The sequence below is a fragment of the Conger conger genome, chromosome 12, assembly GCF_963514075.1.
Source record: "Conger conger chromosome 12, fConCon1.1, whole genome shotgun sequence".
In the NCBI taxonomy this organism is placed as follows: domain Eukaryota; kingdom Metazoa; phylum Chordata; class Actinopteri; order Anguilliformes; family Congridae; genus Conger; species Conger conger.
Window position 1 is genome coordinate 48,164,864 of NC_083771.1, and position 17,500 is coordinate 48,182,363.

At 48.2% G+C, this 17,500-nt stretch overlaps 1 protein-coding gene across 1 annotated transcript in view; it reads left to right on the forward strand.

The window, feature by feature from the left end:
- Positions 1-17,500, forward strand: part of megf10 (multiple EGF-like-domains 10) — an 85,013-nt gene that overhangs the window by 47,745 nt on the left and 19,768 nt on the right. The window contains 5 exon segments of the mRNA XM_061262851.1: positions 598-810; positions 4,916-5,090; positions 5,389-5,509; positions 7,149-7,312; positions 10,257-10,359. Coding sequence (XP_061118835.1) covers positions 598-810; positions 4,916-5,090; positions 5,389-5,509; positions 7,149-7,312; positions 10,257-10,359 — 776 coding nt within the window.

Below are 17,500 nucleotides of genomic sequence, written 5' to 3' on the forward strand. Positions count from 1 at the left end.
AGCAGCCGAGCAGGGAAGAGCCGTGGCAGCTCGTCCGTCATCCACGAGCTGACAGCAACCGGAGTATTCCCGGCGTTCCGGAATCCCGGCGTTCCGAGATCCCTCCGTCCTCCGTCATGAGATTCCTGTCGACAGCAGAGCCGTGAAGACTTCCAGGGCAACCCCGGTGCCATCCCCCAAAGATTATAGGCGCATCCCGTCGAGGGGAAGAATCTTCCTCTTAGTTGCTCTGGACTTCTAACAAAGGGCTCCTGTTTTCTGTCCAAGCAAGGCGGCAAAACATCTTGGCACTTACCCAGGGGTTAAGGTTAGGGGTAGGGGTAGGGGTAGGGTTAGGGTTAGGGTGAGGCACAGTGAATATGATCTTTCCAGCGTGGTACCTTTTCTGTATTGTCTAACATTGGCTAACATTCCTGGCGAAAAGAACAAAGTTTCAATATGTTAGCGGACATTAAATAACGTTCTCTGTCTAGAAGGCACGTCAGGACTGTGTGGTGAGAGTAGTAGCCTGCCATAGGTAGGCTGACGGGTGGCTGACGCTCTCTCGCGGTTCACCCTGCTGGCCCCTCAGTGCTGGTGTCTCCGTGGTTACTGCAGGTGCCAGGACGAGTGCCCGGTCGGCACGTTTGGCGTGGGCTGTGGCCAGACGTGTCGCTGTCAGAACGGCGCCAAGTGCTACCACATCAGCGGGGCGTGTGTGTGTGAGCCTGGCCACACCGGGGAGTTCTGCGAGGTCCGACTCTGTCCCGAGGGCTCCTACGGCCGGCGCTGTGAACGGAGCTGCCCCTGCCGCGCCCAGAACACGCACAGGTGAGCCACGCCCAGAACACACTCAGGTAAACCCCCCTGCCACGCCCAGAACACACGCAGGTAAACCCCCCTGCCGCGCCCAGAACACACACAGGTGAACCACACCACCCTGCCACGCCCAGAACACACGCAGGTAAACACACCCTCTGCCACGCCCAGAACACAGGCTGGTAAACCACACCCCTGCCACGCCCAGAAAACACGCAGGTAAACACACCCTCTGCCACGCCCAGAACACACGCAGGTAAGCATACCCTCTGCCACGCCCAGAACACACGCAGGTAAACCACACACCCCTGCCACGCCCAGAACACACACAGGTAAACCACACCCCCCTCCACGCCCAGAACACACACAGGTAAACACACCCCCCTCCACGCCCAGAACACACACAGGTAAACACACCCTCCACGCCCAGAACACACGCAGGTGAGCCACGCCCAGAACACACACAGGTAAACCACACACCTCGCCACGCCCAGAACACACGCAGGTAAACCACACCCCGCCACGCCCAGAACACACGCAGGTAAACCACACCCCCCTGCCACGCCCAGAACACACGCAGGTAAACCACACCCCCTGCCGCGCCCAGAACACACGCAGGTGAGCTTCACACCCCCTCGTTATTTGCCGTCTGTGAGGGATTACAGGGATTACAGGCCCACGGCTGCCTGGTGAGGTTTATCCTCTGATTTACCAGCGCGTGTTCCTGCTCAGCCCTGATGTGTCAGCCCCGATCCTGTGCCAAATCCTTTTCTTTGGACACACAGGAAGCATGGCACTGTTTTGAATATAAATTCTGACCTAGCTGTCTGTCGATAGCATAGAGACGGGATCATCATAGATCTTGGTCCTCGAGTCTCCCACCCTCCCTTTACCTGGGAGTCAGGTGTGTTCACCCTCCCTTTACCTGGGAGTCAGGTGTGCTCACCCTCCCTTTACCTGGGAGTCAGGTGAGAAGACAGTCTGGCCAATCTACAGCACTAATTGCTTGGTTAATTACCCGGGAGAAATGAGAACCAGGGCTGGATTTGGATTCGAGGGCCTGATTTGATGATCCCTGGCATAGAGCATCAGTGATGTCACAGCCTGCTTATAGTTTCAGAATTTAGCGAGCAGTGGGAGGAATGATCTGGGCTTGATGGTTGTGTTTTCAAAGGATTGTCTGAGTCCTTGGTTTGCTCTGACTGTGCCTGCCATGTACCTGTACTATGAGTCTTTCCCTCTTTAAAACAGCCCAGTATTTCATTCTAATAAGAATTATATTAGAATGAATTATCGGAATTCTTTCAATCCATCTTATTGTACATTTTTAGTCTGTTATTTAAGAAACAAAAACAGTCTATGTTCTGTGCATCCCTTTCATTTGTGTCTTTTTCACCATCTAGTGGTGAAACGGATGTACTGTCTGCACTGAGGGAAGCCAGTCTGTCAGTGTGAAGAGGAGTATTATTCAAATATAATTTATTAGTTGGCCATTTACTAACACCATACAAATTTATTTAAATTCATTTTCCAAGTGTTTGAGGTGCTTTTGCAAATTTGTTCTATTGTGGGGAATGCTGGTAAGTGGATATGTGAAATCCAGAGAAATTGATTCATCTGTAATGTATGATATCAATGGACTGGAGAGTCCAGGGTGTCGGAAAGTGAAAGTCCTGCCTTGTGTTTCTTCCAGCTGATTTCACCCGTTCATTCTACCTAGGGCGGCCTGTAGCGTAGTGGTGTAGGTAAATGACTGGGACCCGCAAGGTTGGTGGTTCTAATCCCGGTGTAGCCACAATAAGATCCGCACAGCCGTTGAGCAAGACCCTTAACCCTGTATTGCTCCAGGGGAGGATTGTCTCCTGCTTAGTGTAATTAGCTGTATGTCGCTCTGGATAAGAGCGTCTGCCACACGCCTGCCCTGTGCCTCCTGGCTGAAGATGTGTGTTCATTCGCAGGTGAAATCCAGGTGAGATCCAGGTGAGATCCAGGTGACTCTGGAACAACACTGGGGAGGACTTTTACTTTCTTGTTGTTGTTGTTGTTGTTAGTTGTAAAAATACTATTGTTGTTGCTATTGTCTTTTTATTTGTATTATTATTATTATTATTATTAGAAGTGGGGGAAGAGGAAAAGGCTAAGTTGTGGGAGGGGGGTCCGGGGTGAGGATTGGGGGTGTCCCAGAAGCAGGCTGTTGTCAGCCCTGTCAGACAGGGGGTCTGGTTATGTAGTTAGCGTGTGCTGAGAACACTGCCAGCCATTGTGGCTCAGACAGGCCGCCATTGTGGCTCAGACGGCCTGCCGCAGCTGACAGTGGCATGTGCTGTGTGTCTCTCAGCTGCTCCGCTCCGCTTCAATAGGGCTGCTGTTTCAGGTGCAGGCGACCGAACAACTGCCCCTCCCCCAGGTAGCAGGGGCGGGGCCCCCGGCTGACAGCCGGTAGGCTGCCCAACCTGTCAATCAGCCTGCCCCCCCCCCCCCCCCCCCCCCCCCCCTCCCCCCGGTGTGTAACAGAGACACTGTAATCGGAGATGTTCCAACAGTCACGAGTGTTTCTCGGCTCTGAAAAAAAAGAGTGAAGAACCGGTCATGCCCCACACTATGAAACTGTGATTATTCTTTAAAAAAACCCAAAACAGACGTATATCAGAGAATGACAGTGTGTGTGTGTGTGTGTGTGTGTGTGTGTGTTTTATCTCAATGAACAGTGAGGAGATTAATTACACTGACCGCTCTGGTTCTAAACACGTGTGATTTTGGGTTTGTTTGCCACCAAATGAGAGTTTTATTTAGACATTTTTAAAGCACTTATGATGTTCTGATACACAGCAGGAAAAACTTTTTTTTATACATTATATAAGTCTCCTGGATGACAAAACAAGTTGCTGTGAAAATATTTTAAAATGTATCATTTGAAATGAATCACTTGTAGATTCAGCATAACAGAAAATATGACTCTTCAGATTAAGTTGATTGGCTCTCTCGTCCCCCCAGTGGATGCAAATGGGAACAGAGGAAATGCTGGGTCTAAAGAGCGTGTTCTTCCATTCTTCTCTGAGACCGTAAACACACCAGCTTTTACTCTCTGGCACCACAGGAATCATGAACTCACGGTCCTGGGGCATGGTCCGAGAACTGCAGGTTTTCCTCCCTCCCTTTACCTGGGAGTCAGGTGTGATCACCCTCCTTTTACCTGGGAGTCAGGTGTGACCACCCTCCCTTTACCTGGGAGTCAGGTGTGATCACCCTCCCTTTACCTGGGAGTCAGGTGTGATCACCCTCCCTTTACCTGGGAGTCAGGTGTGTTCACCCTCTCTTTACCTGGGAGTCAGGTGTGTTCACCCTCCCTTTACCTGGGAGTCAGGTGTGTTCACCCTCCCTTTACCTGGGAGTCAGGTGTGTTCACCCTCCCTTTACCTGGGAGTCAGGTGTGTTCACCCTCCCTTTACCTGGGAGTCAGGTGTGTTCACCCTCCCTTTACCTGGGAGTCAGGTGTGTCCACCCTCCCTTTACCTGGGAGTCAGGTGTGTTCACCCTCCCTTTACCTGGGAGTCAGGTGTGTCCACCCTCCCTTTACCTGGGAGTCAGGTGTGTTCACCCTCCCTTTACCTGGGAGTCAGGTGTGTCCACCCTCTCTTTACCTGGGAGTCAGGTGTGTTCACCCTCCCTTTACCTGGGAGTCAGGTGTGTCCACCCTCCCTTTACCTGGGAGTCAGGTGTGTTCACCCTCCCTTTACCTGGGAGTCAGGTGTGTTCACCCTCCCTTTACCTGGGAGTCAGGTGTGTTCACCCTCCCTTTACCTGGGAGTCAGGTGTGTTCACCCTCCCTTTACCTGGGAGTCAGGTGTGTTCACCCTCCCTTTACCTGGGAGTCAGGTGTGTCCACCCTCCCTTTACCTGGGAGTCAGGTCTGGCCAATCAGCAGTAATGGTTCAGTTAATTATCTGGGCGTAAAGAAAACCAGGGCTGGATTTGGATTTGGACTGGAGTTGCCGGATTGGATGACCCCTGTTGTAGTCCGTGGCAGGCAGGGAGACAGGGCTGTAACTCTGGCCTGAGCCCCGTCTCACTCCGGCCCCTGTGCCCCCCCCCCCGTGCCCCCCCCCCCCCTCCACAGCTGCCACCCCATGTCGGGGGAGTGTTCCTGCCGACCCGGCTGGTCGGGGCTGTACTGTAATGAGACCTGCGCCCCGGGGTTTTTCGGGGAGTCCTGCCAGCAGGTGTGCCGGTGTCAGAACGGGGCGGACTGCCGCAGCGTGAGCGGGGAGTGCGTCTGCGCCCCGGGGTTCAAGGCCAGTAATACGCCTGTTATTACACTGTTATTACACTATTATTACACTGTTATTACACAATGCCCAGTGTTTACCACTGTAATTACACAATGCTCACTGATTACCACTGTAATTACACAATGCCCAGTGATTCATACTGTAATTGCAGAATACACCATTATGTTACCAGTAGAATTACAGAATGCAGCACTATTACTACAGTTAATACCACTGTAGTTACACTATTTTATGCACCATTATTAGCATGGAGATGAAATTAAGTATGCTAAGCCCTAACCTGTCTGTTCACTGGCTGCAGGGCCCTGACTGCTCCACGCCCTGCCCCGGCGGGACCTACGGGGCCAACTGCTCCTCCCCCTGCGGCTGTAAGAACGGAGCCGTCTGCTCACCTGTGGACGGAGCCTGCACCTGCAGAGCAGGTACTGCAGGAGGTACCCCCCCACCCCTCATACTACTGACACCCCCTCATACTACTGACACCCCCATACTACTGACACTCCATCACACTACTGACACCCACATACTACTGACACTCCATCACACTACTGACACCCCATACTACTGACACCCAAACTGCTGACACCCCCATACTACTGACACTCCATCACACTACTGACACCCCCATACTACTGACACCCCATACTACTGACACCCCTCATACTACTGACACCCCCATACTACTGACCCCCATACTACTGACACTCCATCACACTACTGACACCCACATACTACTGACACTCCATCACACTACTGACACCCCCATACTACTGACACCCCTCATACTACTGACACCCCATACTACTGACACCCCCATACTACTGACACTCCATCACACTACTGACACCCCATACTACTGACACCCCCTCATACTACTGACACCCCCTCATACTACTGACACCCAAACTACTGACACCCCCATACTACTGACACTCCCTCATACTACTGACACCCCCATACTACTGACACCCTTCATACTACTGACACCCCCATACTACTGACACCCCTCATACTACTGACACCCCCATACTACTGACCCCCATACTACTGACACTCCATCACACTACTGACACCCCCATACTACTGACACCATCACGCTACTGACACCCCCAAACTACTGACACCCCCATACCACTGACACTCCATCACACTACTGACACCCCCATACTACTGACACTCCATCACACTACTGACACCCCCATACTACTGACACCATCACGCTACTGACACCCCCAAACTACTGACACCCCCATACCACTGACACTCCATCACACTACTGACACCCCCATACTACTGACACTCCATCACACTACTGACACCCCATACTACTGACACCCAAACTGCTGACACCCCCATACCGCTGACACTCCATCACACTACTGACACCCCCATACTACTGACACCCCTCATACTACTGACACCCTCATACTACTGACACCCCCTCATACTACTGACACCCCTCATACTACTGACACCCCCATACTACTGACACCCTCTCATACTACTGACACCCCTCATACTACTGACACTCCATCACACTACTGACACCCCCATACTACTGACACCCAAACTGACACCCCCATACTACTGACACTCCATCACACTACTGACACCCCCATACTACTGACACCCCCTCATACTACTGACACCCCATACTACTGACACCCAAACTACTGACACCCCCTCATACTACTGACACCCCCATACTACTGACACCCTCATACTACTGACACTCCATCACACTACTGACACCCCATGCTACTGACACCCAAACTACGGACACTCCCTCATACTACTGACACCCCCTCATACTGCTGACACCCCGTCACACTACTGACACCCCCATACTACTGACACTCCATCACACTACTGACAACCCCCCCCCCCAAATACTGACACCCCCAACTTCATATCACTGACAAACCACTGCCCCCAAAACTACTAACACCCCTAACTTCATATTACTGACATGTTATGTGTTATGCTGTACTATGTTGTAGTGTCATATCATGTTGGTGTTGTGTTGTGTTTGATAATGATGGCTGTGTTGTTGCCCCTCAGGGTGGTACGGGGTAGATTGCTCCATTAATTGCCCCAGTGGTACCTGGGGGCTGGGCTGTAACCTCACCTGTCAGTGTGGGAACGGGGGGGCCTGCAACGCCCTCAACGGCCACTGCACCTGTGCACCCGGGTGGAGAGGAGAGAAGTGTGAACTGCACTGCCAGGTAAACACACACACCCACTCACACACACACACACTCACACACACACACACACACACACACACACACTCACACATACATTCACACACACACACACACACACACACACACTCACACACACACACACACACACACTCACACACACACACTCACACTCACACTCACACTCACACTCACACACACACTCACACACACACAAACACACTCACACACACACACACACACTCACACCATATACACACACACTCTCACACACACTCACACACACACACACTCACACTCACACGCACATGCACACACACACACACTGAAACACACACACACACACACACACACACCATACACATACACACACACACACACACTCACACACACACACACACACTCTCACACACACACACACACACACATACACACACACACACACACACTCACACACACACCATATACACACACACTCTCACACACACTCATACACACACACACTCACACTCACACGCACACACAGTACTAACTGTACCAGTGTCACAGACACAGATTAAGCTTTGTCTCCAGTTCTGTGTGGAGAATCTCCATTCAAAATGGAATGTAGTCTCAGGCTAGTCTGAAATTAATGCTTTTAAACACACCCCTCCACTCAAACCTCAAAGCAGCCGTTAGTCTAATCTGCTGGAATCACATGATCTCGGGATTAGCAGGAGCTGATTGGCCATTGGGTGACTGAGCCTTCCTTAATTAGTCTCAATTAGTCTTTTTCCACATAAAAACTCTGCAGTTACAAAAGTCAGGAGTTTTCAGATTATGGTTTTGTGTTCGGAAGCCGTACGAGTGCACTGATTTCAAGGCTGCACAATATGCTGAATCACATGAGTTACTGCCACCATGGGGAGTAAAGGCAGTCTTTTGTCTTATATTTCCTGTAAACAACAGAATATACGAGGCCGTGTGAAATGCTTCAGCAAAAGAGCATTGCAGAAAGGTCATCGAGTTTCTCTGTGATCATGTGATGTGTTTTTTCAGTCCAATAGATATCAGCGATGCTTTTTCCCCCAGAAGCGTTTCACGAACGGCCTGTTACGTCCGGTTGTTTACGATCACTTGACGTACGATTAAAGAAGAAAGCCTGAAGTCTTCTGCGCTACAGTTGCGGTTATTCTAATTACACTAAAATAAACTATTCAGTTTATTGTGCAACGCTAATTAATCATGAACATCTTTCACAAAGAACTACAATTGAAAGAAAAAATGATGAGAACTGAATTCACAAGCCTTGGGGTGCACAGAGCACTTGAAGCTGGTCATAGCTGGATTTTTCACCAGGGTACTCGTACAGTAAACTACTGTACTGTGCAGTGATGATTTTACACCAGGGTACGCGTACAGTAAACTACTGTACTGTGCAGTGATGACTTTATACCAGGGTACGCGTACAGTAAACTACTGTACTGTGCAGTGATGACTTTACACCACCCCGTTTGTCTAAAAGGGGTTTTAATACATTACTTCTTTAAAAATTAAAGTAAAATTTTTTTGGGTGAAAATGTATCGAAAAATACTATTGTAGGCCATGAGAACAAACAAATCATTCTCACAATTACATTGGGGTAAAAGTAATAAACAGAAACATCATAATTTGCTTTGAAAAATGTAAAGGTGTCACAATTTTACTTGACTTTTTTACTTTTACACAGCATGAATGCATGTTTGAAGGCTCATTCCATGATTGTTGATGCTAAACAATTTGTTTGAACTGGTTTGAAGCAACATTATTCTGCAAAATTACTTCCGATGGACAGCTGTTCCAGTATTTAAGGTAACACGAGCTTTGAGCAGTGTCACAGTGTTAAACGTGATGGCACGACGGAAGGAGCTCTCCGTTAACTTATTTTCATCTACATGACCCAATAGTACATGAAATAAATACTTGAACAGTACTTGGCTTCTTATTTATCTTCATTGTGTTAAGTGTATAATCATCACTGCACACTCCTGTAACTGCCCGATCATATATTAATCCTGCTGCCTGCTTATCCTCTCGGGGTTAAGCTGGGTCACAGAGTTGAAACTCGTGGCTGATTTCCCAGTATGTCACACACGGCTCATGACTGACGTGTGGCAGCCACAAGACTGCCCCGGGCTATGGAACTGCAAAGGACAGATTCCAGATCTTCGCGCCTTTTTCGTAACGTATCAAACACAATGGAGATTCAGTGCAGTGGCAAACACTGCACTCTCTGTTTTTAACTCGGTGACTTCATCTAACTGCAAGTTATGATGTGCGATTATTAACAGTACAAGCATGCAGACTTTCAGCTAGGGCACACTCGATCATTTGACAAAAATGTAGATTCTCAAGCAAGAGCAAGATATCATTTGGAAAATAAAAATGAGTATGCTGTAAATAACCTCAGCCTGGTTAAGCTGCTTTATGAAGTTTTTCTGACACTTTTAGTTGGGTTTTGCTCCCCCTCGCCACACCTGCACTTCACGCTCACGACTGCTGTCTGTCCTGGTCCCTGGGTGGTGGAAAGACCTCCCGGTGGATGTCAGAACGGCAGAGTCTCTGACCATCTATTCAGGCTACACCTTTCCCTCCCTAACTCACCACCATGATTAGACTTAGACTGTAATGGCACTTATGTATAGATTGTATAGATATTGTTGTTTTTTATTGGCTGTTGTATTGTTGTATTCAGGGTATTCTAGCTGCCAACTGTGGTATGCTAGTTTGAAAGTTGACTGTACTCTTCAAGGGTTCTGATTATCTGTATGTTCACACTAGGACTCGGAACTGTACTGTCCTCTCAGGTCCTCTTAGCACTCATACTTGTGTTTGATCTGCACTTCGTTGTACATCGCTCTGGATAAGAGCGTCTGCTAAATGCCATGTAATGTAATGTAATGTATACAGAGTTCCCTCTGACCCCTGACCCCTGACCCCTTTCAGGACGGGACCTATGGTATGGACTGCAGGGAGAGGTGTGACTGTAGCCATGCCGACGGCTGCCACCCTGCCACAGGCTTCTGCCGCTGTCTACCTGGCTGGACAGGTGAGCGCAGGCCCCGCCCACACGGCTCACCTGGACAGCAGGACACACCTGTCTCTCACCTGTTCTACATGTGCACCTTTAGATCAGATCACATAATCGCATTTATGTAGTGCTTTTCTAGACACTCACCTTGGAGGAAACTCTAGCTATCAATCACATCGTATGTTTTCTTCTTGCATCAAAAGCAGTATTTCTCACATCTTCCTGTAGATACTACTGTTTGAGGTGTTGGGGAATGTAGTTTTCTCTTATAAATATTTCATGCTCACCTTGTAAAAACCACTCCAGGATTTTGGCTGGCGAGCTGAGCTGTAACACATTTACCGTGCAGCCTGTGTCCCTACCTCCCTGACTCCCCACATCTAAAGCTCATCTCCACTCTCCCTACCTCCCTGACTCTCCACATCTAAAGCTCATCTCCACTCTCTCTACCTCCCTGACTCTCCACATCTAAAGCTCATCTCCACTCTCTCTACCTCCCTGACTCTCCACATCTAAAGCTCATCTCCACTCTCTCTACCTCCCTGACTCTCCACATCTAAAGCTCATCTCCACTCTCTCTACCTCCCTGACTCTCCACATCTAAAGCTCATCTCTCCTTCTCTCAATCCACATAATGTCTCGCTCTGCCTCTTTCACCCGTTCTAGTCTTGCAGCTGAAAATACTCTTAGGCATCCTGTAGCCTAGTGGCTAAGGTGCCTGTAGCCTAGTGGCTAAGGTGCCTGTAGCCTAGTGGCTAAGGTGCCTGTAGCCTAGTGACTAAGGTGCCTGTAGTCTAGTGACTAAGGTGCCTGTAGCCTAGTGCCTAAGGTGCCTGTAGCCTAGTGGCTAAGGTGCTGTAGCCTAGTGACTAAGGTGCCTATAGCCTAGTGACTAAGGTGTCTGTAGTCTAGTGCCTAAGGTGCCTGTAGCCTAATGGCTAAGGTGGCTGTAGCCTAGTGGCTAAGGTGCCTGTAGCCTAGCGCCTAAGGTGCCTGTAGCCTAGTGTCTAAGGTGCCTGTAGCCTAGTGGCTAAGTTGCTTACCTGGGACCTGGTAGGTTGGTGGTTCAGCTGTGGACCCTTGAGCAAGGGCCTTAACCCCACATTTCTCCATTGTCTTTCCGCTTAGTCTAATCAACTGTAAGTCGCTTCGGGTAAATGTGTCGGCTAACTGTAGCTCTACTATTGCAGTGAAATATGCACAAATTAAATTAACTGTAAGCATTAAAAAAGGGGCTTGGAAACGCGTTCTAGCCAGTGTTGGCAGAGTGAGAGTGGCCAAGCCTCCTGACAGAAGGTTTGGGAATGCTGCTCTCTCAGAAGGTTTGGGAATGCTGCTCTCTCAGAAGGTTTGGGAATGCTGCTCTCTCTGAAGGTTTGAGAATGCTGCTCTCTCTGAAGGTTTGGGAATGCTGCACTCTCTGAAGGTTTGGGAATGCTGTGCTCTCAGAAGGTTTGGGAATGCTGCATTCTCTGAAGGTTTGGGAATGCTGCTCTCTCTGAAGGTTTGGGAATGCTGCTCTCTCTGAAGGTTTGGGAATGCTGCTCTCTCTGAAGGTTTGGGAACGCTGCGCTCTCTGAAGGTTTGGGAACGCTGCTCTCTCTGAAGGTTTGGGAACGCTGCGCTCTCTGAAGGTTTGGGAACGCTGCTCTCTCTGAAGGTTTGGGAACGCTGCGCTCTCTGAAGGTTTGGGAACGCTGCTCTCTCTGAAGGTTTGGGAATGCTGCTCTCTCTGAAGGTTTGGGAATGCTGCTCTCTCTGAAGGTTTGGGAATGCTGCTCTCTCTGAAGGTTTGGGAACGCTGCACTCTCTGAAGGTTTGGGAACGCTGCTCTCTCTGAAGGTTTGGGAACGCTGCTCTCTCTGAAGGTTTGGGAACGCTGCTCTCTCTGAAGGTTTGGGAACGCTGCGCTCTCTGAAGGTTTGGGAACGCTGCGCTCTCTGAAGGTTTGGGAACGCTGCATTATCTCCGAGGCTGAGCTCTAATCCCAGCGACGGTTCAGCATCTTAATCAGCCGCAATTATCCGGCCAATTAGCCGCTGTAGCTCGGAGCTGAGCTGAGAGGAGCTCAGCTGAGAGGAGCTGAGCTGAGAGGAGCTGAGCTGAGAGGAGCTGAACGTTCTGGGACTGAGAAACGCTCTGTGAACTGAGCAATAGGTAGACTTGAGCGTTGGGCGGAATGTTCTAGCCATTATGACATATTATAACTAAATTATGTTATTAACTAAATGGTTAATGGTTGGCATTTATAGAGCTCCTTTATACAAAGTGCGGTACGACGACCAGAAAGTAATTGCGTTCTCAGACTACATATGTCTACAGATATCTTATCATGTTTATTTTGTCTCTGCCATATGTGAGTTGAAGAGAGGTCATGTGATCGAGGCACATGATCCCTGTTTGTCTGTGGGAAAAAAGAGTCCATCGATCTTGGGAGGGTTACTGGTTTTAGGACATTATTTGCAAAGATTATTATGTGTTCAGATTGCCATGGCAACTTGTAAAATGTGTCACTGAAGTCTAGTTTTATAGAGGTTACGGTCCTGAAACTTCCTGGCATTATTCCGCAATTACACTTTTATAACATTGGAGAGTAGCATCCCATATCCCACTTGTTTACTTATTGGTATTTATTAGTATGCAGTGGATTTGATCCTTAATAAGAACTAATTTCCTCTGAAAACAGCAACACTGGCTGACCTTTCTAGCAATGCCGTTTCTGAACCGTTGTTTCTGTGTGTGTGACTTCATTTCCTTTTATGCTAATTTGGCATACAAAGTTTAAAATTAGCTTTTCTCATTTGAATATAAAAACGCCGGCCTGGTTATTCGAGCGGGGGCTGGTTCGTTTTTTTGGCAGAGAGTTCCTCCCTCTCCCCCGTTCCCATTCCGGATGCGGGCGGAATACTGATGCCCCCCCAGCCACCCCCCCCCCCCCCCCCTGCACCAGGACCGGGAACACACAGGCATTCCTACAGACCTGCTCAGCCGGAGTTTATCGCCAGCATTCCGCCGTCACCTAGCAACGCCCGCTGCCCCTTCAAAGGGGTCTTTGTCCTGTCCTGGCACTGAGAGAGAGAGAGAGAGAGAGAGAGAGAGAGAGAGAGAGAGAGGGTGAGAGAGAGAGGGAGAGAGGGAGAGAGGGAGAAGGGGAGAGAGGGAGAAGGAGGGAGAGAGAGAGAGGGAGAAGGAGAGAGAGGGAGAGAGAGAGAGGGAGAAGGAGAGAGAGAGGGAGAAGGAGAGGGAGAGAGAGAGAGAAGGAGAGAGAGGGGCCGAGAAAGAGAATTGAGAGAGAGATAGAGGGTGAGAGAGAGAGTGACAGACAGAGAGAGAGTGAGCGAAAGAGTGAGAGAGAGAGAGAGAAAGTGGCACTCTCGTGTTCAATAAGAGAAGAATATAATAATGTGTTTTTGTTGCGTTTGACTGAGACGTGTAGGACCCCGGGTGAGTGGATTAACCCCCCCGCCCCCCCGCCCCCCCCACAGCCGCGCAGGCGGCCCGGTTCTCCTGCGACCCCTCTCCGCTCTCCGCCTCGCTCCAGACGGGTCTTTGTGTCCCAGACTCTGGGAGAATGTGTAATCGAGTAACGCAGAACGCTTTCAATAGGGTCTAATCTCCACTCTGAAACAGTCTCGACCCCCCCTTCCCCCCCCCCCGTCAGCCCCGGCCCCTCCTCTAACCTCTCAAATAACTCTGTCTCCAGACTGCGTACAGATATTCAATCATTTCAGGAACTACATTATCAAACTCATAATCCCTGTTTGGGGGACAGAGAATTGGGCAGTTACGTGTGTGTGTGTGTGTGTGTGTGTGTGTGTGTGAGCGTGTGTGAGCGTATGTGTGTGTGTGTGTGTGTGTGTGTGTGTTTCAATTTAAAACTTTAAGACTAGCTTTCAAACAACAGCCTGAAGAAACAAGTGCTGGAAATTATTATGATTATTAATTATTACTTTGTCACTAATTATAGTTAAAATCCAAGTCTTAGGTGCTGTTATGGTTGTGTTTATTGTTTATGGGATGGAAAGCGCTCAGGGAAACTCAGCTCAATGAAAGGTATGAGAATAAGTGCTAGTTAAATATACTTAATACTTAATTAAATATTAAGTTCAAATCATGGTGGCATTTCAATGAGAAACCCCCCCCTCCCAAAAAAAACAAACTCCCAATTAAATGGCATTTTATTGTCCTTAAATTCTTCTTCAAGTAACATTTGTTTGAGATTTGGCAAGAGACATTGTGCAGAAGCATTTCTTTAAACAACAACACTTATACAGTTAGGTCCGGAAATATTTGGACAGTGACACAATTTTCATAATTTTGGCCCTGTACGCTACCACAATGGATTTGAAATTAAATAATCGAGATGCAATTGAAGTGCAGACTTTCAGCTTTAATTTGAGGGTATTTACTTCAAAATTGGAGGAAGGGTTTAGGAATTGCAGCAATTTTCATACATAGTCCCCTCATTTCAAGGGACCTAAAGTAATTGGACAATTGACTCAAAAGCTGTTTCATGAGCAGGTGTGGGCTATTCCCTTGTTATTTCATCATCAATTAAGCAGGTAAAAGGTCTGGAGTTGATTTCAGGTGTGGCATTTTCATTTGGAAGCTGTTGCTGTGAATCCACAACATGCGGTCAAAGGAGCTCTCAATGCAAGTGAAACAGGCCATCCTTAGGCTGCGAAAAAAGAACAAATCCATCAGAGAGATAACAGAAACATCAGGAGTGGCCAAATCAACAGTTTGGTACATTCTGAGAAAAAAGGAACGCACTGGTGAACTCGGCAACGCAAAAAGGCCCGGACGTCCATGGAAGACAACAGCGGTTGATGATCGCAGGATCCTTTCCATGGTAAAGAAGAACCCTTTCACAACATCTAGTGAAGTGAAGAAGACTCTCCAGGAAGTAGGCGTATCATTATCCAAGTCTACCATAAAGAGAAGACTTCATGAGAGCAAATACAGAGGGTTCACCACAAGGTGCAAACCATTCATAAGCCACAAGAATAGAAAGGCCAGATTAGAGTTTGCCAGAACACATCTAAAAAAGCCAGCCCAGTTCTGGAACAGCATTCTTTGGACAGATGAAACTAAGATCAACCTGTACCAGAATGATGGGAAGAGAAAAGTATGGAGAAGGCTTGGAACGGCTCATGATCCGAAGCACACCACATCATCTGTAAAACATGGTGGAGGCAGTGTGATGGCATGGGCATGCATGGCTTCCAATGGCACTGGGTCACTAGTGTTTATTGATGATATGACAGAAGACGGAAGCAGCCGCATGAATTCTGAAGTCTATAGGAACATTCTGTCTGCTCACATTCAGCCAAATTCAGCAAAGTTGATTGGACGGCGCTTCACAGTACAGATGGACAATGACCCAAAACATACTGCGAAAACAACCCAGGAGTTTCTCAATGTAAAGAAGTGGAATATTCTACAATGGCCGAGTCAATCACCTGATCTCAATCCGATTGAGCATGCATTCCACTTGCTTAAGACAAAACTTAAGGCAGAAAGACCTGCAAACAAACAACAACTGAAGACAGCTGCAGTCAAGGCCTGGCAAAGCATCACAAAGGAGGAAACCCAACGTTTGGTGATGTTCATGGGTTCCAGACTTCTGGCAGTCATCGCCTGCAAAGGATTCTCAACAAAGTATTAAGAATGAACATTGTATTTATGATTATATTCATTTGTCCAATTACTTTAGGTCCCTTGAAATGAGGGGACTATGTATGAAAATTGTTGCAATTCCTAAACCCTTCCTTCAATTTTGATGTAAATACCCTCAAATTAAAGCTGAAAGTCTGCACTTCAATTGCATCTCGATTATTTAATTTTAAATCCATTGTGGTAGCGTACAGGGCCAAAAATTATGAAAATTGTGTCACTGTCCAAATATTTTTCCGGACCTAACTGTATATTATTTCTCGAGCACACATGCTGCCAGTATAAATTGCGCAAAGACAACCTTTCAAAACAAGGAATATTAGTAGTCTTGAAAAGTGAACAAAAAGGTTTAGTTGAACAATTTTAACATGATTGATGAATACTCGAAAAGAACAACATCCTTTGCAATGTTTTTTCAACATTCTAAGCCAGTGTTCTAGAACTGCACTGCTTTCAGTCAGCCGCAGTGACTGTGACATCATCAGCGTGAGACCGTTGAGTGAAGAACACATCGTTTGTGTGGTCACATCGCTGTGATCTTGCGAGTGACGCCTTGTCTTTCTCTCGGCGTTTCGGAAGCGCAGCGGCTCGCGGCTGGGCAGCCGGTGGGAAGCGCAGGAAGTGGATCATGCTAATTAGCAGATTAGCCTGCTGAGCCTCTCTCCAGCACGGCTTCCATCTCGGGTTTCTGCAGAGAGCTGCCATCCACGATCAGCCAGAGCTGCTCACACCCGTCTCTGTCACACACAAGATAACATGCTCTCTCTCTGCTTTAACCCTTTGAAGAGTAGGGCTCTCTCTCTGCTTTAACTCTTTGAAGAGTAGGGCTCTCTCTCTGCTTTAACCATTTGAAGAGTAGGGCTCTCTCTCTGCTTTAACTCTTTGAAGAGTAGGGCTCTCTCTCTGCTTTAACCCTTTGAAGAGTAGGGCTCTCTCTCTGCTTTAACCCTTTGAAGAGTAGGGCTCTCTCTCTGCTTTAACCCTTTGAAGAGTAGGGCTCTCTCTCTGCTTTAACTCTTTGAAGAGTAGGGCTCTCTCTCTGCTTTAACCCTTTGAAGAGTAGAGCTCTCTCTCTGCTTTAACCCTTTGAAGAGTAGGGCTTTTGGAATGTTTATTTTTATTTTTTATTTTTTTCTGAATTATTGTCAGTGTGTGTGTGTGTTACAGGTATCCACCGTGACAGTGTGTGTGTGTGTGTGTGTGTGTGTGTGTTACAGGTATCCACTGTGAGTGTGTGTGTGTGTGAGTGTTACAGGTATCCACTGTGACAGTGTGTGTGTGTGTGTGTGTGTGTGTGTGTGTGTTACAGGTATCCACTGTGAGTGTGTGTGTGTGTGTTACAGGTATCCACTGTGACAGTGTGTGTGTGTGTGTGTGTGTTACAGGTATCCACTGTGACAGTGTGTGTGTGTGTTTCAGGTATCCACTGTGACAGTGTGTGTGCAGAGGGACGTTGGGGTCCGAACTGCTCTCTCCCGTGTGA